The 27620-nt window shown below is 38.2% G+C and overlaps 1 protein-coding gene across 6 annotated transcripts; it reads left to right on the top strand.

Moving 5' to 3' along the window:
* Positions 1-822: 822 nt before the first annotated feature.
* Positions 823-26772, top strand: VWA3A (von Willebrand factor A domain containing 3A). 6 transcript variants are annotated; one of them, XM_054271335.1, is made up of 33 exons: positions 823-881; positions 1956-2073; positions 2682-2783; positions 2874-2956; positions 3845-3899; positions 4629-4727; positions 5819-5925; positions 6194-6319; positions 7574-7682; positions 8035-8100; positions 8562-8687; positions 9428-9566; positions 9655-9762; positions 10005-10081; positions 11106-11200; positions 12138-12257; positions 13070-13144; positions 13669-13813; positions 14803-15001; positions 15430-15500; positions 16475-16615; positions 17980-18079; positions 19058-19168; positions 19518-19615; positions 19764-19916; positions 20427-20535; positions 21199-21343; positions 21821-21965; positions 23026-23177; positions 23433-23559; positions 24124-24221; positions 24570-24634; positions 25529-25853. In XM_054271335.1, the coding sequence occupies exons 2-33, from the start codon at positions 2056-2058 to the stop codon at positions 25600-25602; spliced, it is 3438 nt and encodes a 1145-aa protein (XP_054127310.1). In that variant the 5' UTR covers positions 823-881; positions 1956-2055; the 3' UTR covers positions 25603-25853. The 6 variants fall into 6 exon arrangements, with proteins under 6 accessions (XP_054127310.1, XP_054127311.1, XP_054127309.1 ...); XM_054271336.1 differs by having other exon boundaries at positions 840-881; positions 1978-2073; XM_054271334.1 differs by lacking the exon at positions 823-881 and adding an exon at positions 1000-1021.
* The last annotated feature ends 848 nt before the right edge of the window (positions 26773-27620 follow it).

Below are 27620 nucleotides of genomic sequence, written 5' to 3' on the forward strand. Positions count from 1 at the left end.
AGCCGCGCTGCAGAGCGGTGCCGGTGTCCGAGGGCACGGGCGGTGCCACGCTCCGAGCCGCGCTGCAGAGCGGTGCCGGTGCACGGGCGGTGCCACGCTCCGAGCCCGGCCCTGCCTCAGCCGGGCCCTCCTGCCGTCCCTGTGTTCCCCAGACCGTGTTTAACCACTCCAGAACACACCTGTAGGTTCCTGTTTGCCCCGACACACACACACACACGGGAAAATGGAAGCTGTCCTTTAAAACCTTTGTGAAGGATGAACATAATGAAGGAAATGGTGTCTGCAGGCGGGCTGTCCTGCCTGGGCTCGAGGCCGGGCCCGCCGCCTGCACCCCCGGCCTTTACTGAGGGTTGTTTTCTATTGGTTAGAGCATTTTTTCAATTAATGATTTCCGAACAAATGTTAATACAAACTGTATAAAATGAACATAATTTTCTTCACTTGTATTTTTGTTATTGAGCAAGTTTATCAAAATAAATTGTCTACTAAAGCGACTGCCTCCGGCTGCACTGACTGGAACCAACCCTGCCACGCACACAGGTGTCCCCCCTCAGGTGTGTCCTCTCTTAGGTGTCTCCCCTCAGGTGTGTCCTCCCTCAGGTGTGTCCCCTCTCAGGTGTGTGTGTCCCCTCAGGTGTGTGCTTTCTCAGGTGTGTCCCCCCCTCAGGTGTATGTCCCCCCAGGTGTGTCCCCCCAGGTGTGTCCCCTCATGCCCGGCGGGGCCCCTCGCCTCCCGCCCACCGGCGCCCTCAGGCGGCGGGAAGCGGCGCACCGGCGCCGGCTCCGTCTCCACCGGCAACGCCGCAACAGCGGGCCGGGGCCGGGCTGGGCCCCTCTGCTCCCGGTGCCGCACGAGGGAAGGGTCGGGGCAGTGCCGGGAGGTGCTGAGGGGTTCGGGGAGTCGCTGTCACGGGCGCGGTGCGGGGAGGGAGGGAGGACGGGCACGGTTGAGCCTTTGCCCCGTCACGGGCGCGGTGCTAGGGAGGGGAGGGCGGGCACGGGGGAGCCTTTCCCCCGTCGGGTGAGTCTCATCAGGCGGTGCGGGGTCGGAGGGGCCGAGGGGGTCTCTCCCCAGTGGGCTGAGGTGACTCTCGGGCATGGGACACCGCGGGGACCCGGGGCTCTTCCCCCGTGAGGTGAGCGGGGTCTCGGGGAAGGCAGGGGCTGCGCTGACACCCGCTGTGAGCCGCAGGGCCCGGGTGGCCTGGGCCGGGGGGAGGCGGTGGAGCCCAGCCAAGGGAAAACCGGGATTTAATGGTTTTTGCTTGACTCGTACCGCGCCCAAAGCCGAGGGCAGCTCGCCCACCCACTGCCAGCCCGGCTGGCTCGGCTCCCGCCGCCGCGCTGGGCTTTGCTGTGGTTAATCTCTTTTTCTGGTTGAGCTCTGTAGCCGGTGTCCCAGCAGCTGTGCACGCATATAATTAACTGCATAAAATCCATTAACGAGCAGCTCTGCAGAATAGTTCCTAAATGTGTTTTCTATAAATGGATAATTGTAACTTCTCTTTATTTTTTAGTTTGCTGTTGTCCCACATACAATGTAAATTATCATTTAAGTTGCTGATAATATTAATACATTTCTAAGAGTGTTTATTCCTGAGGATTTTAACTTTTTTGCTCTAATGCTTTCTTTTCATTTTTAGCAAGACTAAGTTTATTTACATAATGGATACACACATCAGGAAAATGGCATGGTTTTTGGATAACGATCAATATTTGGAAAAAATTGGGTGAGGAAACCATTACAAAATCTAGTTGAGACTTCATATGTAGATAGAAAATAAATTATAATTCATGTAAAGTATATACTATATCCCTTCAAAACATCATATATTACCTTAATGCTTCAACAACTGTCAAAGAACAGTTCCTACAGAAAAAACTTGAAATTACTTTATGACAATAGAGGAATATTATGGGTAATGAATTGCTCTCATAAAATTATTGTCTCGTAGGTTGACAAAATTCCATCAACAGGGTGATCATCCACAAGGGCAAGATTTTGCTGTGCCTCCTCTAGGACCAGATAATGCATTGCTGGGAACACATAGCAGCATGACACAAGATGTGCTGGTAGGCGAGTTCTCCTACAAAATGGAGCAGCTGGTACAGTAATGCAGACCCATTATAAATTCACAGTGGGGAATAAATAAACTGATAGACAACTAATATGCTTCCTTACATACATTTGCATATATACACAGACAGTTTGATGGTGTGATCACTCACGTCAAGAAACTGCATGTAGTTTCTCTGCAGAGATTAATCTGACAACAAATTGGGTAAAACAATAAATGAGATCAGCTGTTGATACTGCATTTTTTCCTCCAAAGGCAGAAGCCAAGTTCAAACTCTGTGTCATGTTTGAGAGATGCTTATTTTTATTCCTCTCTGGTAAATCACTGAGGTATTTATTTTAATTCTTTTACTAAGCTCTCCTATTTCTTGTCTTCATTCCTGTCTGCTCTAAACTAATCTCTTTTTTCCCTTCCTTTAGCTCACAGTCTGAGGGTGATGTTAAAGTTTCTTTTCCTTTGTATCCCACATTCAGAAGAGTATTCCAGTACATAAAATTATGTTCTTGGACATGCACTGCCTAGCAGCAACTCTTGTTAGGACTTAGATTTTTGTCACATTTAATTTCTCATACTGCATGTAATTTTTTCTCACTTAATCTGTAGAGTGGACAAATGAAGAAAACACAGTCTCAAAAGGTGCAAACAACAGAAGAATGGATAAAAAGCTACAGTTTGGAATCTTTGCAATTAACATTAGAGTATCTGGTAAATGAAGACAATATTATTTTGTAAGTACACTGCCTTTTCTCTAGTCAGTCTTAACTTGTGTGCATCTCTGATGTTAACCACGCATAGTGCTCCAGGAATTCAGGAAATGGTGGTGAAGTGATGGAGTTTACAGAGGAGACTGTTGCTGATTTTGAATCCAGACTTTCTGAGTAAGTATCCATCTTCTTTTCTGCTTTGATGTGTAACTGATTCTGTATCTCCATTACTGTAGACACTACCTTAAATCTTAATTTGTTGTCTCTGGGCACCTCAGAGTATGTCAACATTAAATCCTTCCTGCTGAGATTAAGGGATAATTGTATGTCACTGCAGCTGAGGTTTGGGGTTTTTTATGGAAGATGTTTATCAGCCAGGTGTTGATGTGAAGCAGTTTGCTCATTTTAGAAAGGCAGCCAGGGCCTGGTCAGGTTTCCATATGTAACACTGTGTAGCTGGGAGTTATACTCATGAAACTTGGATTAGCTTCAAGCTATGGATGCAGATGTGACATGGAAATTGAAAGTATTCAAAGTGAATTTTAAATCTATAAAATCAAGAAACTTAAATAATATAATTTATAGGTTCAATAAGCTGTAAAATAATCTTCACAATTGATAAGAGTGCAGCCATTTCAGCATACCTCACTGTGTCAGGCTTTATAAAACAGAAGCAGCTTTTCTGTTTTGAGAAAGCAAAATGCATTTGCCCCTTTAAAATGTTCCTTAAACTTTCTGTTTGCCAACTTGTAGCCACTATGTGCATGGAATTAAAAATCATTGGTTAAAGTAAAACAATTTTAGAGGACAGGAAGCATTTTGTTTTACCCCAGGTTATAATATTAAACTGTTGGAAGTTGTTCTGCTTTAGGGAATGAAGTAGTTAAGTGGTGAGCCCTGCAACCACCAGTTGTGTAAGGGCATATTTAACATATTTTAGAACACCTGTCTCACAGAGTTTGCACCTGTGAGAAAGGGATGTGATGAAGACAGGTGTTGATTGTTACATTGACACCCATGTGAGAGAATGCTGTAGTTAATGTGTGCTCTGCCTTTTGTCAGAGTGATTGAACTCTATCAGCACCGAATTCAGTGGCTGCTGCAGGACAGCAGAAAGGTAACCTGAGCTTTGCAGTATATTTTTAGAATGAAACTCTACATTGTCATTAAAGACTAAATTAACTTTTCACTAGTGAAAAGTGGCTTCCAGAAAGCCTTTGTATTTTCCTTATTTACTACAAGTTACACATCATATGCAGTGATGTTGACAGTGGATTGTTCTTCCTGACCTTTCATTGGTATGCAGTTTTCTGCTTTCTAGATTTACTCTTTTCCTCTCTTTACAGTCTTAGTCATCAGGTCCTCTCAGCACAATTTAAATGGGAGCAGACAATGCTGAGCTTTACCTCTGCCTGGAGTGGGGCTTCTTGTGGTTCATTGTGCCCACCCTTGCACAGCTGCTCCATCACACTGTGCCTGGCAGTGCCAGTGCTCAGATGTAACTCCCTCCTAAAGGGAATAGGGAAAGATGCAGCATTCCAAAATCTGGTTTCCACAAAGTTGCTTGATTTAGCCTGAAGGGGACAAAGTTATTTCCTATTTATCCTCTCAAGTAATGAATGAGTTTTATTGGGAAGAAGGTAACATGATTAACTGGTAAGGATTAACTGGGAACCAGTAGGACTCTCTTTTTCTCTCTTTTCCTCCTTGACTTTGTCATCTTTATGCTAAAAAGTTTAAAATTAAAATAAATACCTAATGCTTGATCTAAAAATGGTGTTGTACAGAATAAACAGTAAAATTATTAAGGTGTAGATAAGCTAATATTTACAGTGACTTTCCTAAGGTGTTCGGTGTCATAAAAGGAACTAAAGTTGGACTTTTGGTTGATGTGTCTCACTTGAGTTATGGACCTAGACTGTTGGATTTTCAGAAGAACCTTTTGGTAAGTCATAGTAAAGCAAATTTTGCCTATTTTAACATACCAATCAAGCTTTTGTGGAACTAGAAGCCAGGAACCAAAGAGAAAACAGTCTGCTTAAAATCCTAATATAAAATAGAATAGAAATTTTCTGTTGTAGAAAAGTGTGCTCCAAATGTCTTTGAAAGTAGTATTTGTTAATGTCCAAAACAAATCCAAATCAAAACAAATCCAGTATACTTCAAAATATTATTAAGAAAAATGTTATTGTTAAAGTTTTTCAATTCTATCAACATTCTCTGTGGAATAAACTTGCTTAACAAAAGCAGCTGTAAGAGATAGAACCAAATTGTACATAGAAATATTTATATTAAATATAGTTTCTTTTAAGTTAACTTTTGTCACAGTAAGGCCCACTTCACAATTTTTGTCAGAACCTTGGTGAATTAATCATTTTCTGTCTTCTCAGAAGAAACTTGTCCTTTGCTGTGTTCTTTGTTTTTAGAAAACTTTTACAGTAAGGATGGAATATGTAGGATTGTATATGTATTGTATATGTATGGATATAATGTAGCTGGTTCAGTGTCTATATTTGATGCTTGGTACAATTCAGTTTCCCACAGGAATTATTTACCATCAGTTTATATTATTTTTGTGTTTCAAATAAAACTCCTTCAAGAAAACTCAGTTTCCACAGTCTGGTTTACTTAGCTTGAATATGTGAACTATTGTTTAGCCCTATCCATGATTGTGAGGTAACCATTTTTTAGAAATTGCATGGTGTGTGACTGTGCATTCTAGATCATTGCTGTTTCATGTGGTCATCAGCTGAAGAGAAAAACTGTAGCCAGTAAAAATATTCCTGTAACAGTAACATAAATATCCCTGCCTCCTGCCCCATTAACAAATTATTTGGAATGTCATGAGTTTGCAGGTTTTGTCTCTATCCTTACCAAATATTTGAATCTCCATGAGTTTTTCTTGAAAGCTTTTTCATGGTAGCTGAAAATATTGCTGTAACTATTTTTAGGAAATTACTATTTTTATTCTTTTGCATAATAACCCTGCCAGAAGCAGCATGGATAGTAATGCATTCATAATTTTTTATTTATTAGTGCTTAATAGATGAGCAGCTTTGTTATAAGAAGGAATTGTACTGCCTCTCATTCAGTGCAGACATTTCACCACTGTGGGAGAGTCCAAAAACCATCAATGTCCATGTGTAAGTAAGTTAATTTCTCTGAAAAATCAAGGTGTTTCAGACAAGATCTCCATTTCATTTGAGCAATCTCATGTAGGTAATAGTGTTTTTCATCCTGTGCCTGCACTGATTTTAAGAGGGGAGAAAAGCAATGAATTTGACTCATGATCAGTGGTTTCAAGATGGTTTTCACATATAAAATATCTTAGCTGCTCCTGTGGTTTGTAGTAATCTTTGTGATCTATCTTATTTAGCACCTAAATATTCTTTTTCTTGTTCCCTCTCCCAGGCTTCATGAAGCAAGACAGTGGGTGCAAGAGCTGGAGCCTGGTCGAGGCTGCAATTTGCTGAAAGCCTTGAGGCATGTCCTTCCCATGAGAGACCTGAATTCCTTGGTCCTTATTGTAGGAAGCTGGTAAGTTAATTTTCTGTATTAACAACCAGATTTAACCTGGATACAGGATTGGTACAGGAAACTGAACTTGATACAAAAATAAAGAGAAAATTCAAGATCCGTGCATTATGTATTTTTAGTTTATACCTTTGAATTCCTTTATTTCTTCCCGTTTTTTACTATTTATGAATCTTTTCCTTTCTGTTATGAAGCTATGTGTTTCCTTTGAAGATCACTTAGCACAGTAATCTATTGAGAGCCTGCTAGCTCTGGTTTTACACCAATTAAATGTCATTAAAGATGTCATTGAAAGAGTCCACACCTCTGGGAAGATTAGAGGATCAGACAGATTTTGCTATAAAATAGCATTAAGCATTCAAACATTATTATCTCTGTGATCTTAGTAGTGCTGATGGAGAACTTAGAATGTCTGATTAAATAAATGAAACCAGGTGAGATTGTATAAGTTATGGACTTAAATTCTGCAGTTCTGCTGTCATAATTTAAAAATTCCAATAATGGAGTTGGGCTTACAAGGAAAAGACTACAATAAGGATTCTAGGAGTGTTACCTTACTCCTAGTTCACTAATTGTATTTTATTTTAAATGTGCAAAAAGGGATGGTGTAAGCTTGGCAAGACTGATACTTAGAGTAATTGAATTTAAATTTCAGATAACTTATTGAACACACAGTGTTGATTACAAGGTTCCAAGTTTTGCTTACATCTGCTCTGAACATAAACCAGAAGTTCATACTATGTGAAAAATTCCCTAATTTCTGTCCTTGACAGAAGTGTAGCAAGGAAAGGTTTTTGGTAGCCATCAGAGCTCAGGAAATGACAGCTGTGTGGGACACTAAGTTCTAAACATAAAGTAAAGTTTTACTTTCTTTGGTGCCTTTGGAAACAGGACATCCTTACATACCAGAGCTGAAAGGTTTTCTTCACAGTGGCCAAAGGCACAACTCCTGATCTTTAGTTTTCAGGGCTAAAGGGAATACTTGAGAACATTTCATTCACAAGCTGTTCTCAATGGAGATAGAATCCTAGTGGGTTTGTTATCATCCAGATTTTCAGGACAGAACCAAGCTCCAGTAATGGCTGAAAGATGGAGAGAAAATCCCTCCAAAAGCATGATAATGCTAAATACCTAAATAATTCCTATGATTTATTATTTCTTTCCCAGTTTTTTTTCCATATCTTTTTCAGTATGGCCTTTTTCTTCCCATTTGATTACTTCCATTGTTAATATATTTTTCTTTTCTTTTTTAATCAGCCCTGACCAGTCTTTTGAAATATTATGTGATTATGCACAGCAGTGTACACTGGGGAGAAAAGTGCAGATTCACACTGTTACATATGATTGCAGCAACCCTGCTTCCCTTGTAAGTAATTGTGTTAATACTGAACTTCCTGAAATAAACTTCTCTTATAAACTTGTGGGGAAGCTAACCTAGAGTTCTTGAATTAGTGTTCTTTTCTCTTCAGAGTGTATTTGCACACATGAAAAAAATTGTTTGGAGCATCATCTTGTAACTTGCTTTACTCAGTTTTTCAGCCATATTAAAATAAGATTGGTAAGCAAATGATGGAAACATAATTATTTTGGCTTTCTCACTACATGTATCTCAAATCTTCTTCTTCTGTCTTAACTGAGAACTAAATAACAACAAACCACATTATCAAAAGAGACTATCAAATCAAGGTAACTGTTTCTCTTCCTATTTTTATATGTAGGCAGTTCTAAAGAACCTTGCAGAAGCTGTAGGAGGCCGTTATCATTGCTACTCTTCCCAGGGAGAGGTAGGTGACAGGGAGAGAGGCAAAGCATTTTTCTCTCTTGCTGATGATTCTTCACTTTTAGAAGGTAAAATAATTATCATCTGGGTAGAAGCTGATAGTAAGAATTAGTGCTGAAAGTCTCTGTCATAGAAATGCTGAGGATGTGCTCAATAATCCTGTGGTTAATTCTTTCTGCAACTGAAAACATTCCCTAAAAGTGCAATAAATCCTGCAGTTATTGTTTACTGACTTATGGCTGATAAAAGTAGTGGCTTACTGTAGAGTGATTCAAAGTAATAAAGTAGTGTCTTGTTTATGAATTATTACTAATTTATATGCAGAGCATTAGATACAGTCACACTCAATTCTGCCATACCAGGCAGTCTTGTATTGATGTTTGCACATAAAGTAAGAAAGCTGCTTTCAGTTGGTGTTTGAACAATAGTTAACTTATTTTTCCCCATTTGTTTTTATAATTGCAGAATTTTGATAGCAGTGATTTTCATCTGCTACTTCAGGAATCCCAGAAGGCTAAGGACCTACTCAAGAGCATCAAACAGAGTTTTCAAAGAAGAGTTGGTGGCTTCCTTGGTAATAAAAGAGCAGATGTATGTATATTTTTATTTCCAGAGGTACTTTGGATAATTAGGGTTAGAAATTTTAATTGTCCACAATATAAAAAAAATTGTATGATTGATCAGGTATTTTGATATGTGAACCTTGAGTATTCTCTATTGAAAATCCATTGTTCAGAGCAAATATGGAATAAAATCAGTAAAGGAAACATTTTACTAAATATTTTCCACAATGCATGAAAAGAGCATTGTCCTGTGATCATAGTGGGAATCTCAGGAGCACCAGCCTAATTCTATGCACAATCATATAAATTAAGTTCCAACTGTCCTTTAAATTGCTGAAAAGATACTTCCTCCTGTGTGATTTAGTTGGACATTTAAATCCATTGCAAACTTACAAGGGCTTGTCTTGGTAGCACTGTTATACAAGTCTGGGAGGAATGTTTTGTGGATAAAATTTCTAATTATATTTCCCCTCATCCTTCCTATGCTGTACTTTTTTTTTCTCTCTTCCAACCTTATAGTTACTAAGGACTGTGTAGATACCTGTGGAGCAGAAGTCACTCTTAGATGACTTAGAAGGTTCTAAATCCCCAGTAAAAACCCATTTTAGGAGAACCACTGATAGCTACTTTCAAAGTGTTTTGCTTGTTGGAATCCCAGCACTTTAGTTTTAATTATGTTCACCAGAATTCCATGCTGGATATTTTGAGTTGAGGGTAAAAATAAATTATGTTAAAACTGTCAAGAGCTTTTCTTGAAATCTGTTTTAGGTTTCCACAGCATTTGCAAATTCAGCACCTTCTAGCTTCTTCCCAAAGCCTCCAAGGCACAAAGCACCATTAGTTATTCAAACACCAGGCATCCAGGCCAAAACCTCAGCAGACTGGTTAAAGACCTATGGATTGAAAGGTAGCACAGAAAGAAAAGCTTAACAGGTATGAAACATGAATTAAAGACACACTATGTGTTTTATTTAATGTATTTTTTCTTCCTATAGCTAAAAAGTTAGACCTTTATCAAGTTCTGGCTCCCAATGCTTTCTCTCCTGTGGAAGATTTTGTACCTATCCTTAAAAAAACAGTATCATCAACTCTGCATGAGGCAAGTGAGGAGGGACTTTTTATTCCCTGGGTTTGTGGGGTTTTTTTCTTTCTATTGCTACATCTTTCTAATTTAAATCATTAATTTATAAGTTAGCTGAAATTCTACAGACTGGCATTTGAGTCATAGATTCATAGATTCAAATACTTAATGTCATTCTTAAGAATGACCCAGGAAGAAATTCCATGTTAGTCTATCTTATGTTGGGTTCTGTAAACACTTAACTCTACTTCTCCTTCTAGAAAGTGATGATGCAGTTTGAGTGGTATGATGGAACTGTAAAAAATATCCATGTTGACCTGCCAGTACTGTACAACTATCAGGTGAGTTGTCTAACATGATGTGGCCTTGTCAGGGCTAGACTGCCATCTAATTATTCCTCATTAATTGTCTTGTTAGCTAAGTGCTGCAGGGATTCCTGTGCAGACAGCTGTCCATGTAAGTCTGCAGCCCCTGGGATTCTTACAGGCAGAGGTGATTGCTGAGGATTTCCTCCTTGGTCAGAATGCAGGTCATCAGAGAGTGGGGCAAGTTTGATGAAAGAGAAGCTGTCTGGCGGTGTTTGCAACCAGGGTTTGCTATATATTGGTCTTTTTCTTAGTCCTTTTTCTTACCCACTTCACTGGCAGTCCTGACAAAGGGCTATGGGAATGTTTCCAGGCAGGGCAAGTAATCCATTAAAGTGGGAGTGATGTGAGGTCTGTGGAACTCTACAGCCATTCCAAAAGGAGGGTGTGAAGTGGCTGAAATGAAAAGCAGCTTCTGTGGCTTCTTGCTCACTGGGAGATGCTTGTGTTTTGTGCATGCTAAATTATAGTTCTGTTTGTGAGTTCAGTGCCCTTTTCTACCTTGATATGCCATCAAATAATACCTACATAGACTTGCAAAGGTCATGGTGTATAAACAAATTACTGTAATAGTAATATCAAATTGATACTGTTAAAGAATTACATGTGTTTGAGAATGTTGTGTTTATGTTAAATGATGTATTTTGTTATGAACACTGCCTAAAATTGCTATTGAAGAAAGGGTAAGCTTGCAACAACTGTATTTTTAAAGCTCCTTTTTTCTTTTCTTGGTATGCCTGAACACTGTTTTGGAATATGGTGGCAAGAGGAAAAGTGAAGTGGGGATACAGACCTTTAAATTCTTTGTTGCTTTTTTATCACTGGATGTTTTTTTCATGGACTGTGTTCTCTTATCTGTACTAAGAATGAAATGTTGCTATCTAAATGAATGAATTTTTTTTTCATTAGTATGCTATTTTGTTATTTCTGTCCTAATCATTTGGCAACAAAAGACTTGAACTTTCTATTTTTAACATAAATTTTCTTTATTTATGCATAGAAAGTCCTTGCTAAAATGGTAAGAATCTATGAGAAACGAATTGACTGGCTGTCTGTTGCTAGCAGAAGAATATGGGGAAGTGTTTGTGAAAGAAGGTATTGTATTTGATTTTGGAGGTTTTTTTGTGAGGTTTGAAGTCTTAATATGTTTGAGGACAGTGTTTATTTACATCTTGTCTGAGGCCTTACCCAACCTCAGTTGCACATTTGCTCTTTTTCCTGTTTACAAGCCTTGAATGTGGAGTTTCAGACAAAAGGAAGGTAGCTGAGGCCCCTGTTACGAGAGATTCTCTTGCTCGTTGGTTAAGGATTGAATTAGCCCATCTGGCCACTCTCTTGTGCTGGGAACTCACATCCCACAGACTGTCCATCACACCTGTGGGTCTTTCCAAAACTACTCCTCACAAATTATCCTTTGTCCATTAACTGTGACCATCCTGCATTGTCTCTGCAAGCAAGACTTAAAACTGGCCATGCTGAGCAGCTCCTCATTAACCCTTTCCTCTAAACAGGAATGTGCTCAATAGCATCAGTCAGTCCATACCTGAGCAACCACTCTGGCACTGATGAGAGAGAGAAACCTTCACCATTTGTCTTTGGAGTAATATTCCACATTACTGTTCATATTACTGTTCCATTAATGTTCCTGGAGTGCTGCCTGGGACAGGAGAGTGAAGTATCCCATAACTCTCCATGTGGCAAACATCCACACATTGCAGGAGGGTTTTAGATACTCTAGTACAGAGAAGGGGAGGGGCTGTTTGGGGTTCAGGAGCATTAATGGCACTGCCAGTACCCTGATTATTTCATAGTTTGGGAAAGACAGAAATTTCCATTACTGTTCCTATTTTTTTTTTTAAATGTCACCTAATGTTTTGCAGATTTTTTTAAAAATACTGGTTCAGTCCTTATACATTTTGATACATAAGTAGAAGATACTTTCCCTGACAAGTTACAGTGCCCTAAAGATAAGAATACATAATTAAATAAGACTTTTTTCTTTTTTTTAATGAATAGCATTTTTCTTCTGCAGGGTGGTTGTACTTGTTGATATATCAGTGACAAACTCTGCCTACATCTCTCATATCCAACATTGTTTGCGACTTTTGCTTGAGGAACAAATGTCAAATAAGGATTGCTTCAATATTATAGCGTAAGTAACTATTTAAAAGTCTTTAAAAATAACTGTAATGCCTTGCAATGAAAGAAGTATGCTGAGAGATTGTAGTTACTAATAGGCATATTTTAGTATTTAATGTTTTTTTAGTGAAGTATTTGCAAGACTAGCACTGATTAGTCCTTATTGGTGAGTGCATGAATCAGATGTATAGAGATCAGATTAGTAATTAAAAATCACTTTTTTGGGTGAGGGTCACTGGAACTGATTGCATCATACCTGTAACAAATACTCACCCTGCTATATTGTTCATAACAGTATTAATTCACCTGTCAGAAACGCACCAGAAGAGGATCTTGATGTCTCAGGTGCCATAACTGAGAGCACCCTTTAAATTTTACAGTAACTCCAATACTGTTAAATATATTATAGTGGTAAGATTCTGTACTCAGCACTGGCAGGCAGAAACATGTGGCACAGCTGCTGGGCAGGTGTCTGGCAGGTAAAAGTAAGAACCAGCAGCTCATGGAGTTCCTGACAAGGTGTGAGAGCCCTTATCCCACAAGAGAGGTACAGGCAGCAGCTGAGGGTTGGAGTTCCTTCTTCACAGCCCTTCCTCTGAGCTCTTCCCAGCTCATGTAGGATCCTATTCAGGAAATGAAATCAAATTAACCTTGGGTGATGGATAAATGTGGATAATTAAATGGTTTCCAATAGAAAATAGTTGACATCAGGCAGTTTTATATCTGTAATACCCTAAATGAGATTTTTCTTCATCTGTGAATTTATATTTTTGCTTGTTCTAAACTATAATATGAAAATTAATTGCTGTTATCTTTCTGTGAAAGATTTGGGAGTGACATTGTGCCTTGGCAGCAGGAACTGTGTCCTTGCCAGCCAGAAAACTTAGAAAAGGCTTGGAGGTAGGATCAAATAATTATCCTGTGTATGTGAATTTCACAGAGAAAAATTGCAAACAAGTAAAAAATTGTGTAAGTTTATCATGTTACAAAAACAGGCTGCCATGTTCTACAGTGATTGTTCATAGTGGTTTCTTGTGACAACAGCATTGTAAAAGTTAATAGGCTTGGGGTGACTTTATGTTTCATATGTATATAATATATATGTAAAAATACAGAAGTGATACCTCTGGTTTCATTTCTGTTTCTGTAAGTTCTACTACATTAATATTTTCCCATGTAAAATGATAAGAGAATTCTTTCCTCTTTAAGCTTTGTCTCTTACTTTAAAAACTAGTTTGCCATGCTGGCAATACAGAAACCAGAACAAATAATTTGTTATATAATCTGGTTTTGCTCTCTGTCATTTTCAAAAATTTTAGACTCCAGTGCAGTGTTATTTAAGACATTTAGTTCTCTTCATTGCTTTGAACAGAAACAAGAGCTTTTGTTTCTTCATTCTTTGAACTGTAAACATCTTGGTTTAGGTGGGTGTTGAGCTTGGAGTGCAAGGGCAGTAGAAATTTCATGAGTGCCCTCAGAAGAGCAGTGGAAGTTGACTTCAAAGACAAAGATAAACACAAATCACAGGGACTCTACCTGCTGACTACTGGAATACCTGATCAGGAAACAGTGAGTGTCATAGGCAACTCTTCTCTAAGTTCCTATCAAAACTAATACCAACTTTATTTTTCTCTTTTTTCCCCGTGCCTTTTTCCCCTTATAGCCAATCACAGTTCATTGACAAAATATTCCCCCTTTACATACCTAAGGCAGCACAATTGTCAGGATCCCAAAACTTCCATTTCTGTTAGTTAATCAATGTTAGTTATGTTAGTCATATTAGTTAGGCAATTGTTAATCATGTGTTGGAGGAAGCAATTATTAATTATTTACGGAAAATTCAATACATGCTTTTATGTTTCCTTTCCTATTCCAGCTCTGGGCATCATTTTGCTTCAGATTTCTGAGTTGGAGCAAACTGATTTTTTGTAATTTACCATTTCTGTACAATTCATGTACAGAATTATTCAAAAATACCATACAATCCAAATAATACAAAATTATTCAAAAATAATTTTCCAGTGGAGCTCCATAGCACACTGTGTAGAGACAGCTGCTGTTTTTATCCCAGTAATCCCTTGCCTGGATCCATGTTTGTAGTCAATGTGCTCCATGCTCTGTGTGCACAGCCTTGAGTTTCTATGTGTGTACAGTGAGGTGTCTCCTCCTTTTGTTACCAAACATCTGGAAATTCTGGGCAGGTAAGAAATTATTAAAGCCCATATGGTTGACAAGAAAATGAGGGACAAATGGACAATTTCATCCCTACTTTGTTTCAATGCACAGCTGCATTGATGTTCACTATCAGTCTTTGGTTCCCAAATGCAGCCCAGCTCAGCCCCTGCCTGCAGTGGGGTTGTTGTCCCTGTAAGCAGCAATAGTGACAATTGTTGTGTGTCTGCAGGGACTGAGGAGCCACTGCACCGCTCAGGGCATGTTCCTGTTCTGAACTGCTCCAACTGGGAGCATTTGGACATCACTCAGGAACCAGTGGAGCAGATGGAAGCTTGTCTGAGGTAGAGGCTCACCCCTGATGTTTTTTTCTGTCTGTCTTACAGCACACAATCAGTGCTTACGTGGCTGAGGCTTGTGGAGGTTTGGATTTGCAGCTCCATGTCTGTCTGCTCAGTGTAACAGAGGGCACTGACTCCAGTGGGATCATTCCAGCCCGCTATGCCACCCCCAGGGAGACTGCCAGTGCTTTGAAAGAAATTGTACAGGCAGCCAGTGGGAGGTTTCACTGGTTTGGAGAAACAGGTATGAGCAAAGGAAAGTCAGCACATACTTCTTTTTCATTAATGAAATAATATTCATTAATGCTTTTTTACTCCCAAATCAAGTAGTTTACTTTTTTGAGATATGCTGAGAGCACTGAGATATAAAAACAGGTCATAGTGTTATTGAGACCTTCAGCCACTTTGCAGAATATTATAATGCAGCCTTAATGAAGGAATTTGTTTGTTCCTTCATTTGAATTCACCATTTTCTGTTAGACTTTTTAAAGATGCTTTAAAATATAGTTATTAATATGATAAGTCCAGATGATCAGGCTTGCAGGAAACAAAGGTTTTTTGATTCTCTGCATTGGTATTTAGCATCTGGCGCAAATTGTTGTACATTTTAAAAAATAGTTATTTTGTACACTTTAAGAAACCCATGCTAATTAGCATCTATTTGATTATCAGGTATTTTTGAAAGTGATGATATTACCAGTATTATATCTGAAATGGGAAAAGCAAAGAACTACTCCCAAAAGGTATGAATTCATAGAACTTTTTAAATTACTTGTTTCTTCTTAAAAAAATTCAACAGTGTTTGTTCAGCTGAGAATTCAGGAGATTGGACAAAATTCTTTTATGATGAGCAGGAATGTTCTAGAGTGTGAGAATAGTGACCATAGAGTAAATGTGGACTAGAAAGCAGTTGCACAATAGCACTGCAGGGACTGGTGTTGGAGTAGCCATGATTCCATAGCAAATACAAGTCTACAGTTCAAGTGATTCTCCTTTTTGTTGCCAATCCTGTGATGAATTATTTTCAAATAAATTAATTCTTCATTATAATAAAGTTATAAATGCTATATGCAAATAAATAACATTACATTCTTGTAAGTCCCAGTATAGGGAGGGCAGTCAGCACAGTGGCTTTGATAATTCTAAACAAGTTGTTTTCTCAGGTGTAATGAGGGTGTAGAACTAGACTATCTCACCATATTCCATGTACATAACTTTTTTCCAAAATATCCAACAGAATAACTGCAGCAGTGTAGCCAGCCTGGCATGGTGCCTGCATCTTATAAAAGTGTGAGTAGAAAGAGATCTACAGTAAGAACCTTGTCCAGAGGGCTGAGAAACCTTTTGGATGCAAGTCTGAGTCACAAAAGTTGGATTTTTTTGAAAGAAGAGCTGGTGGCTATTCAGTGACACCTAAAAATACTTAGTTGTCGTGTTGCATATACTTGCTTCACCATCTTCCACTTTGTTCCAGCCTTGGTTTATGTACACTGCTGCCTTTTGGTTTAGTCTGTTTGCCCAGAGCAAGAAGGGTTTCCATACCTGCTTGAGCAAGTACAGCACAGAGGGGTTTCTGCTCAGTTAGAGGTGTTAAGCATTGTCAGATAGGAATATTATTTATAATTATAGTGGTAAATACAAAATACCTGTCTTTGAAATGTTATTTCCTTAAATTCCATGTATGTGAATTACTAAGCAATGTGGATTTCCATTTCAGTGTGCATTCCTGGTGCAGTCCTTAAAGCAACGCTCAGGAAATCAGTCTGTGAAACCCCTCACAGCAGAAGGAGACACAAATGTGCTTATGAGGAATGAGAAAAAAAACCCTCAGAAGGTGCCATCTCCTAAAGCCACAGCTGTGAATCTGGCTGGAATGGTTTGAAATTGTCCCATTTTTAATATGCTGTGTGTTAATTAAAGATCCTACCCAGCTATTGGATGTTCCTCTTTGTGAGAGAAGTTAAATAAGAGCAGCACTGAGATTTGAATTTGTTTGCATCAAAATGCTCCATATACCAAAAAGTGCATCATTCTAAGTAATTAATTATAATGGAACCACACTGTAGTGTCAAAAGGCGTCTAAATAATCTTTCCTCTGACCTTAAAAATTAATGTTTAATGGAAACAAAGGCAAAGCAGAAATGTGCTTTACCAAATTACATCTGTTTTGCAAGTCTTTCTAGAGGGAACTGAATATTGTGATGTTCTGCTCATTTACAGATGAGACAGCTGCAGCTCAGTAGCATGGCTTTGACCTCACAGAGAGCCAGCATAAAACAAAAACAGGATTCAGGATTTGTTTCCTGCCTGCTGTGCTCATTTCTGTGGAGCTGCACTACTGAATCCCCTGGGATTTTGCTTGTGTTTGTTAATTTTGACTGTTTTGAGTAGGTGTGCACATCTGGAATATGCATAAAGGGCCAGTGTCTGCTGGAACTTTCAGTTCTCATCTTTGGAATGGGAATGGCTTTGTAGGTGTGGGAATGTAGGAAATAGGAATGTAGGTGTGGGAATGTTGCAAAGGCTTTGTAGGCCTTCCAGGCTGTTTTATCAAAAGTGACATATTCTCAACACCTCTTCACAACTGCAGGAGAAACTAATTACTCAGAGATGACAAGAGAGCATAGTTTTGCAGGGATTAAACTTGTAGAAAAGGGGTATGGGGTTGTCCACAGATGTTTGGTGATATTTATAGTAGAGCTGTATGTTAAATTAGATGTCAGTTGCTTGAAGGCTCAGTGTCACAGCAAGTCTTATCCTACAGTAGGGTTAAACAAGTGCTTGTGCTGTTTAGCAGGCTGCTCAGCCCCTAGAGGGATAAGCCAAACCCAAAGGAGAAATTACTGGTGTCAGCACTAGATTTTCAGTAGTCTCTAAAATGCTGAGGAAGACATTAAATACTGTATTCTAGAAAGCAGGGCCATTACCACACTAGGCTGCTCCTTCAGGTGGCAAACATGGTCCAAACTCCTCTCCCTGTAGGTGTTAGTCTTCAGGTTTATGGTAGCAGATGATATTGGCAAGAAAATGAAAACAGAGTCATTAAAGTTATTTAACCCAGCAAGAAACTGCAAATTAATGTGTTGTCATGGCACTCTGTGGATTTGTCAAAGCCACAGTGAAGCAGGAACTAAATAATAAAGTAGTATAGTTCCAGCTTAGAATAATGCAGTTATGATCCATCTGAAGCACTTTTTACTTTTTTTTTTTTTGTTATTAAAGGTGCTTAAGGATGTTAAAGACAACCATGGTGCAGAGAAAAATACTCCTGTAAGAGCACTGGCATGGCGTCCTCCTAGTGCCAAAGCAGGAATTCCACCAGGTCTGAAGGATTAGGGGCTTCTTGTCTTCAGTTTCTTTTGGGTTTTGCTTTAAAGACAGTATTTAAGTTAGAGATTTAAATTAAGATTTTAGAAATACCTGGAATTGTAATCTTTAATCAAATTTATAGGAACCATTGTGCTTGTTTTGGAATTCCTTTGGGATGAGTTTTAGCTGTAATTTACCTCATTTGCTTCTACCCTGTGCAAGGAAGGAACTCTGCCCAGCTGTGCAATGATTTCCAGGTCCTGGGATTGAATACCTGACCTCTATCAGGCTCAGCTGTTCAGACATTTATTATGTTATTAGTTCAATGTATACATTGCCACTAAATCTGTTAGATCCCATTTTAATTAATATGCCATTCCACTTGATTTATTTGTGAACTAGTAATGAAGGAAAAGCACAACAGCAGTGTCAGGTTGTGTGACGTGCCAACTCTTCCAACTGCTCCTGGTATATGAAAAGCTCTTAAACTGATTCCAGTTACTGCTGGACCCTCAAAGGCCAGTTCATTTTTCCTCCATTTCTTTTTTTTTATTTTCCTCAGTTTTTTCTTTGTATCATCACTAACATTTGCAGTTTATTTTTCTTGACGTTAAATTTGAGTCTTCAAATCTCCTGATGTTGATATGTAGCAGTGTTCAGAAATCTAGATTCATATTTGCATCTGAGGTGCTCTGTACAAAGTTAACTGGTTTCTCCAACAAATATTATGTTTGTTCAAACCCCTAATTTTTTTCAAACTAACTCCTGTGACATTCTTCCTGATGGTAATTTCTTATTTGTAAAAGTTCCATTTCTATGAAAGCTGCTGAAATAGTGCTGTAATATTTTTAATCAGTATCAAGGAAAACGAAGGATATATAATTGTGGTAATAGGAATATATGATGAGAACAGGGTTGGGTTCTGCTCATGTAAGAGTTTTATCCAGCTGAGCTAAATTAATGAGGTTTTTAATCTATTATTTACTTGTAGCACAAACAGTAAAAGAATGGCCTCAGACTGAGAATAAAGGGAAGCACAAACCCAGGAAGCAGCCAGAGCTTTCTGTGTCTGCATTTTACACTGAAGAAGGAAGAAATGTGGGTATGTGTTATCAGGATGGATGGGTGAAGCCCTTTTCTTATCAGCACTTCTATTATAAAACTGGCAGGATGGTAAGTCCCTGATAACCAGGGTGCCTTGAACAGTGAGTGGGAGAGAGTTTCACTTACCAAACAGTGGTAAGGATTTTTACTTTAGATGCAGGTGGGTGGAACTTTTTGCCTGGTTTTTGGTTTTTTTTTTCTTTTGTAAAGTCCCTTGGGATCTTTTGGTTGAAGGTGCCCCAAGGAAAAGCCCTTTGAACATGGTTGATTTGGTTTGGAATTTTTTGAAGATGACAATTTTTTTAAATAAGTGGTTTTTTTAGACACTTTGTTCATTTCTTAAATAGGTACAATATATCAGAGATATCCCAAGGCAGTGTGTGTAAAAAAAACTGTTTGCTCTGTCAAATTGCCAGAGGAAGAGGAAATCTGTTCAAGCAAAGAGGTATTTTTCTCCTTACTAATAAATTGCCATTTTGGAACTATCCATCTGAAATAATGTAAATGTTAACTGTGATTCTGTACAATGTGTTATTACTTAAACTGTTCTGTATTTGCCAACAATCAGTTGCTCTGCTTGTTTGTCTTACAAGTGGCTGACCAAGTACAGTATTAAAAAGCTTAACCTGGAATTGCCCAGGCTGATGTTTGGTCCAAGCTGTACCCACCAGAAGACAACTGTGGAGTCTCTGCACAAGAAAGTATCAGCAAAATACTGTTCTGTCTTCCCCAGTGCAGAAATCAATGTAGGTTTTTGCAGATGTCAGGTACACCTACATTATTGAAAGGCTTTATATTTGTTTAGTGAATGTTGATTGATTTTTCTGACTTCTTTCCACTCTTCCCTGTTCTTTCCAAATCATACTTCCACTAGCAGGCTAGAGAGGGTCTTTTATTCACTGCAAAAAACCATTTAGCATGTTAGAAGTCCAAACTGCATGTTCTTTAGAATGTGTAGCATCTCCTCCATTCATACAGTATGAAAAATAATTTTTAAAATTTAAGTAAAATTTATCAAACTCATGTGTGAGTTGAAATGGGGAAAATGTTGGATCTTGATTGTTTCAGTTTGTGTAATGACTGGAGAGAAGCATAGGAAAGTTAAGTGCAAGCAACAGTCACAGAATTTTTCCTAGTATATTTCATAAATAAAAAGACAAACATCTCCCTGATGTCCAATGCCAACATTGCATATATAGCAGCTCAGCTCAGATTTCCTGAAGTGAGCTGCTCTTGTACAAACTGAATTTTTCCAGGGGGTTGTGAAACATCTGCAGTTTCAGCCCAGAGAGCTGGAAACCTACAGAGAGCAGCTGGAGAAGGTGCTGCAGCGCTACATCCAGAGAGTGCAGTGGCTTCTCTCAGGTATTGTGTGCCTCTGGTTTGCTGTCAAATATCTACAAACCCTTCTTGTCTGCTGTTCTGGTAGGATGGATCTGAATGTAGCTCTGAACCTTCAGTGTGAATAAAGATTCTCTGTCTTGCATTTCATTGAAAGGTAAAACTTATTTTTGTCAATACAAGAGAATTCAGCATCTGTGCAACTGATAAACATCTTGCTTGCTGACAAATTATTAGGTTTTGGTCTTTGTGAATAGAGTAGAAACTTTCTATCAACAGAATATATACAGGAACATACACAAACAAAATTAGCTTTTCTGCATGTTTTGCTTAGAATGTGCCCTGCTTAGAAATTCAGCATCACTACTGGTGAAGACTGTTTTGATCTCTCTATTGCTCATAAAGATCTTTCTCAGGAAGTTGTTTAATTTTTTACTGGATTGTAAAGCACAAATTATTTAATGCAAGTTGCTACAATTAGCTAGTAACTAATATTTGATAGTGCTAGTTTTGAAATGGCCAAACACTTTTCTATTGTTAACCTTTCAAGTATGTAATTGCCACATAGATTAGACTTAATTATGTAGAAATGTGCCCAGAATTACCCTAAAGAATGAAGATTTACATTATGCTCTATAAAATAAGCCTATGTAATAACTCCTAATTGGTTTTAATGTTGTGGCCCAGGAAGCAGAAGATGGTTTGGTACCATTGTAGAAACAAATGTCTGTGTTTTGATTGATACATCTGGTTCCATGGGCCCATACCTGCCACCTGTCACAAAAGAACTTACCTCCCTTATCTGGGAACAGCTGAGAAAAAATGAAGTCAGGTATGGTGAATTACTGATAAAGACTGAAATTTGCACTCATTATTATATAATCAGATTGCTTAATAATTACAGTGATACAGCACTGAAACACAATTCCAGTAATTATTGTATGTTAGAGTATAATGTGCATGTGACAAGAGCTGCTTTTTCTGTTGCTTTTACCAGTTTTAAGTTGTAAACTCTCTAAGATCTGAGCCTCTGTAGGCTGTAGGCTGTTTACCCTTTAGGCTCAGCACTCCCACAGATTTTCTGTTCATGCAGAGTAAAATATGCTTTTTGACTTTTCCAATGCTGAAGATCTTAATCCAACACCAGGATCTTTGATAGGGGGTGTGGTTGGGTTTGGTTTTTTTTACTGTTGGGCTTGTGTTTGGTTTTTTTTTTAGTTTAATGTATTTACTTATTTCAAAACTGTCTTACCAAAGTGACTCATTGTATTGGTTAGGGTTAAATGTTGTGGGTCATCTTTCTCCTCAGGTTTAACCTGCTGAGATTTGCAGAAAATACAGAGAGTTGGAAAGAGCATCTTGTAGAGGCAACTGATGAAAGCTGCCATGATGCTGTGCAGTGGGCTGCCACATGCCATGCTCATGGCAGCTCCTGCATCCTTGCAGCTTTACAGGTTGGTGTGCCACAGCTTGGGGAGCACAGCCTGTCTGTGGGGGTACAACACTTCCAACCTCACTGGTGACATCCTAGGGAAATGATGATGTCAAAATGCACAACATCTTTATATGCAAATCACTGAACACTTTGGAAATCAAGTCACTGTTTCTGGCCCCAGGGCTTATAGATACTCAAATTAATTGCTCATACTAAGTTTTAAAAAAAAGTCAAATATCAGTATCAATAGTATTTTTAATATTTGTGTTCAAAGAATACTGGAGAGGGGAAATAGCCAGTTGCTCAAACTGCTGTTTATGTACAGCTGTGGCTGTGCTATGTTGCTCTGACCCAAACAGGGTTTTAAATAAGCAGTGTTTGTTGGGATCTCATGGGTTTTGAGTACAATTCTTGAACTTCAGTAACAGGTGAAGAAACTTTTCTCCTATAAAAATTCTCAGTGTGGAAATCAACTAGTAATAATAATTTAAAACTGAACTTGCAATTTTATGAGATTTAAAAATGGAATCCAAAAGGAAATGTTGCCTTTAATGAATGATTCTTCTTCCAGACAACCTTGCACAATCTCTAAATAAATGTTATGGCATTCATCATGAATGAAGTCCAGTAGAGCTGCAAGACATGTGTATATTACAGAGATGTCCACTGAGTCAATTACTGTAGCAAACTTTCCTAATATTCATTCAAGTGTTAGTGAGCCTGCTTTTCAGACATTAAACAACTTTAACTCCCATAAAATATGATGTAAAAGTTTTCTGTCTTTAGTTGTCCAAAACCAGTTAACTTTCTTATTTCAGTGAGTCAATTTTTGGCAATGTTCTGCTTATAAATATGTTGTCTTATGCTACAAATGATCTACTTAAATTTTCAAATTTATATCCTTGATCCCCTTCCCTAATAAGCAAAAATTAAAAGACAAAACTAAGTTGGTTAATGATCAAATATAAATATATTGGCAAATATAAACTATCTTACATGATTGGAATGGTGGTTTTGTTCTGAAGCATAACATTTCATATAAATGTACTGATTATTTAAGCTTATTTTCTGCTTTTCAGAAGGCTCTCAGTTTCCAAGGTGTAGAGGCACTGTATCTATTGACTGATGGAAAACCAGACACCAGTTGCAGTCTGATTTTGAAAGAAATTGAAAGATTGATAAAGAAACAAGATATTAAAATCCACACCATTTGTTTTAGCTGTGCAGACAGGTATATGATACTTTGCAAGAACAAAACAAAAATCTGTTAAAATGACTAGTTTATTCATTGTCAGAAGTCTGTGCTATGGGGAAGGTTGTTCTGACACAGGTTCTGCCCCATGGCCTGCATTTCATACAGGAATTTATAATCATGGCCTTCAGTGTGTTTGTTTTGATGTCATATTTTTGAGGAGCTCTTAGAAATTCTTTTGCTGTTGCTTTCAGAAACATTTTTCCTAAGTAGTTTTCTACTTTGTGCTGACAGAGGAGCTGTTGAATTCCTGAAGAAGCTTGCTTCCCAAACAGGAGGGCGCTTCCACTGCAGCTCTGGAGGTGAAGATGGACAATTAGCAGCACACAGAATATTGACAGAGGGGCTGGATGATGAAGATGTATGTTCAATAAATCAGTTTGTTTTGTTTCATTGCAACTTAGTTCTTCAGCAGTAGAGAAACTTCATTTAAAAAAGAAAAATAACGAGGAAAAAATAATACAAAAGTTTTAAGTTATTTCATATTAAAAGTAAAAAGAGAAATCTTAGTATCTGGTTTTGCCTTTCTGCTGCCTTGGTGAGGTGCCCAAGCCCATAAAAGGAATACAAAGTGCAATATAGGTTTTGAAAGAGAAGTAAAAAATATACTGTGTGTCTGCATGTGGTTTTTAAGCTAACTTCAGCTTTTACTGTCTTCTTATCCTTCCCATCTTGTGTTTCATTTAACTGTAAAATCCTTATACAGTGCTTAGCACATGAATTCTCCAGCATGAGACTTCAGGCATTGTCACAGCAGAAAAATGTTACTGAAAAGAGCCAGGTTCAATCTAGGCTGGCTCTGCTCTCCCCTTGTAAGACCAAGAGCTTCTCTGCAAGTAAGGAAATTTAGAGCTTAGGATCAGTTAATTCAGGTGGGGAAACAGAAAACAATAAATAAGTTAAAACATTTTAATTGTGTTTTCAGAATCCAGTTTTCCCGTACTTTGAAGGAGATGATCTAAAGAACCTTACTCAAGAAGTAGCAAAAGCTAGAAGTTTCTTAAAGCAGGCAAAATCTTGGAGGTGAGTATTTATAAATAATCTTTGTATTTATTATTTCATGGAATGAAGACAAGAATATCTGACTCCCAATGTCTGTTTTATAAAAAAAATAGACCTGGAGAATTGTCTAGAATAGGAGTGAAGGACAATTAAATTGTATTGATCCTTATGTTTCTTCCTAAATGCCAACCCAGACCCAGAAAGCACCAGTTCAATAGGAGTAGTAGGCAAAACTTCCTGCAAAGAGCTTTAAAATGCATTATACCTGAAAAATCACCCAAGGACAGGGCTAAGCAGAGACTCCAAGGTGTTCTGTGCCTCTGTGAAAAACTGATGGAATTCTTTGGGGTTTGTTTTTCTTTCAAACAGATTATTGCTTGAAAAATGGAACACAAACCAAAAAGACAACTCTGGCTTCCAAAAAAAGTGTTCAGGTAAACAGTCATCACATTTACATCATAGTTTATCTATAGTTCATGTATTTCAGTAGGAGGGTAATAATTTAATAAATTTATTCATTTCTAGCAGTGACTTTTTTCAAAATGGGAAATATTTGTAGTGATTTTAGTTCTTAGCTGAGATAGTCCACAGTAAAACCCCAAATAACCAAAGAAGAGTTCCAAGAGAACTCTTTGGGGTGAGAAGAGCAAGGCAGATGTGTATTTGTAGTTATTCATGGTCTAGCAAGCAGTTAAGCACATTAGAGAGTTAGAGCCAGGTGTAATGGCTGAAATAACAATTACTGCATGATTTATCTGTTAAATGAACAAGGCTGACTGGAAAATGTCCCCACTAATACAAAGACATCCTCAGCAAACAGGGGACTGTCACTACAGAGTGGTGGGAGAGGCAGCTGGGCAAACTGAACCTCTCCCAGAGCCAACCTGCTGCTTTCAATTGGCAAAGTAAAAACCACAGGAAAAGAGAAATTGCTGGGTGGAAGCACTTTCTCAGGGTTAAACAGACAGAAGCATTTGTCACAGAGCTGTTTGAGGGAAAACAATGGACACAGACAACTGCAGAGTTGCACTAAGGAACATTGGCCTGCCAAGATATTCATCAAGGGCTTGGGTAAGGCAGATACAGAGCAAGACTGGGGTTGTTAAAATCCTTGTTTCTATAACTGTAGTTTGTATTTTGGTTCAAAAACATTTTTCCCAGTCATTCAAATAGGAATAAAAAAAATCCAGTCTGCCCTGCTGGCTAAGAATGCCTGGTTCATGGAGAGTGGAACCTGGAGCCTGGTGTGCAAGAGTGGGTGTGTGTGAATGTGTGTGAGTGTGTCTGAGGCTGCAGAATTCAGCATTTAAGGGCTGATCCCTCCCCAGAGATGCTTGGAGAGGGAGCAGATGAAAAACCATCCTACAAGAGCAAGGAAGTTGTTACAGGCATGCAGAGATAAGGCTGGTGTCCCACAACTGTCTCTGTATCTCAAGATTCCAAGGAAAACTGTATTGCTGGTGAAGTGTACAGGAAGGCATTCCTGTTAAAATTCTCCAGAAGGGGCATAGCACTGTAGCCCCATTAAACATGTAAGAAAGGAAACTTTATTACTTTCAGTTTAACTTGTATTGGTTTTCCATTACTGTTTTGTCAATGGTGACCTGGAGCCCATTCATTTTATATATTTTGAGTTGTATTTTTAAAAGTATTCATGTGCTTCACTTGTAGGATTAAATTTTAGATGAAGAAAAGATGCTGAAGAGGTTTGGAATGATACCATTCACCTGCTTCTTTTCAAAGTGTGCTCACACCTTCCAGCTGCCAGCAGAAAGATGATTTTTTTCTTTGTTGTCACAACTGCTGGCAAGACAAGAAGTTGCAGATAAGTGCTGCACTCACTCCACTGGCAGATTTTGCAGGATTCAAAATAAATCAAGCCCTGAACTCTACAAAGTTTAAATAGAAGTAGAGGATAGTTTTCAGTATAGCTAATAGAAATTTTTAAAGAGTATGTATCAGTGGTGATACAGGATCACAACTTTTGTTTCTCTTTTACTGCATTGTATTGATAATTTCTTCAATTAGTTGCTGGTATGTCTGAATTGCCATTTTTGTCTGTTGTTTGAAAATTCTTTACTGATGCTTATTATCCCTAACAGATGGCTGTGATGTTAGGAAGATAATTCTTTATGCCAGTATTGCATAGAAAGTCCAAGAAATAACCTTAGTGCAGAAAACAAAGCTTATAATTAATGTTTTTACACAGAGAAGTTTTGCTAATAATTATTTTGACTCTTTACTTTTTGTGTTGGCAGTAGAGAACAATTTAGAGCTGGATGAGACATGCAAGAAAATAATACCCTGTTGCTGATGTAGCCCGATTGTGTTTTTATAACCAGACACTGCCTATCTTTTGAGCAATTCTATTCTTATATATTTCCTGTCTAGAAAGATTAGAAATATGTTTGCCAGTATCAGTTGATTTGTGAGATATGTTTGTTTTTTACTGATTTCTGTAATGACAGCTCACTAGTATTTTGTGGATCTTCACTGTTGTCTTTTAGAGTGTTAGAAATTCATCTCAGGTGTTTCATATATGTAATATAATAAAAATAGAGTCATACTTCAGGATTAAGATACTTGATCTGCATTTATTCAGGAGCCATTTGTTTCTCTTTCATGCCACTGGATATGCTGTGATATGGGAGATTGTGTCTTTTCTGTCCCTTTATCTCTTTTATCACTATAAAGAATTAAAAATTACTTCTATCATAAATGTATCTATTTAATGTTTTATGCTCTGAACCAGGTGACTCCTGCCTTCCATGTTAGTGCCAGCCTTTCCTAGAATGCTGCAGTTGAACTGGTGCTTTGTGCTGTGCATCACTTTGTGATTTTATTTGTGGATGTGTGTAACTGCTGAGATTATTTTATATGAAAAATGTTAATTGTAAACTAATAGGATTGGTTGCATTTCTGTTTGGGGTATAGATGATGATCGCTGATAAAATGAGGATTTCTATTAACAGAAATGTTAAAACAGTAAATCCAGGTAGAAAGGATGAGCTTTCTGCATTGCCAAAAAGAGTTTATTTGTTTCTTGGAGGATTTAAGAAATGTCACAGTTCTGTAGCATAGAGTCTTATATTCCTTTAAAAGTACTTTAAAAGAACTTAAAAGGAAACACACTTCTGCAGATGTGTTAAATGGTATCAGAGGCTCTTTGCAAAGTAAGATCATAATGAACATGTTGGATTTTGCAAATGTGGATAAGCATCAGAATATTTCAGTCTGTTGTGTTGGACTGCAATTCTCAAAGCTCTCATTTAGAGCCTTTCCCCTCCTGTACAATATTTGGTGTTCAGAGGTTTTACTCTATCAGAACAATTGCACTTACACAGTGTCTCCACTGGCTGGTTGTCAGTGGATGTGTAACCCCAGTTTGGGGCAGCCTCCATAAACACTCAGCACTGAGCT

Source organism: Melozone crissalis, unplaced genomic scaffold, assembly GCF_028551555.1.
Source record: "Melozone crissalis strain CALT ecotype California unplaced genomic scaffold, PUWL_Pcris_2 ptg000012l_1, whole genome shotgun sequence".
Taxonomy (NCBI): domain Eukaryota; kingdom Metazoa; phylum Chordata; class Aves; order Passeriformes; family Passerellidae; genus Melozone; species Melozone crissalis.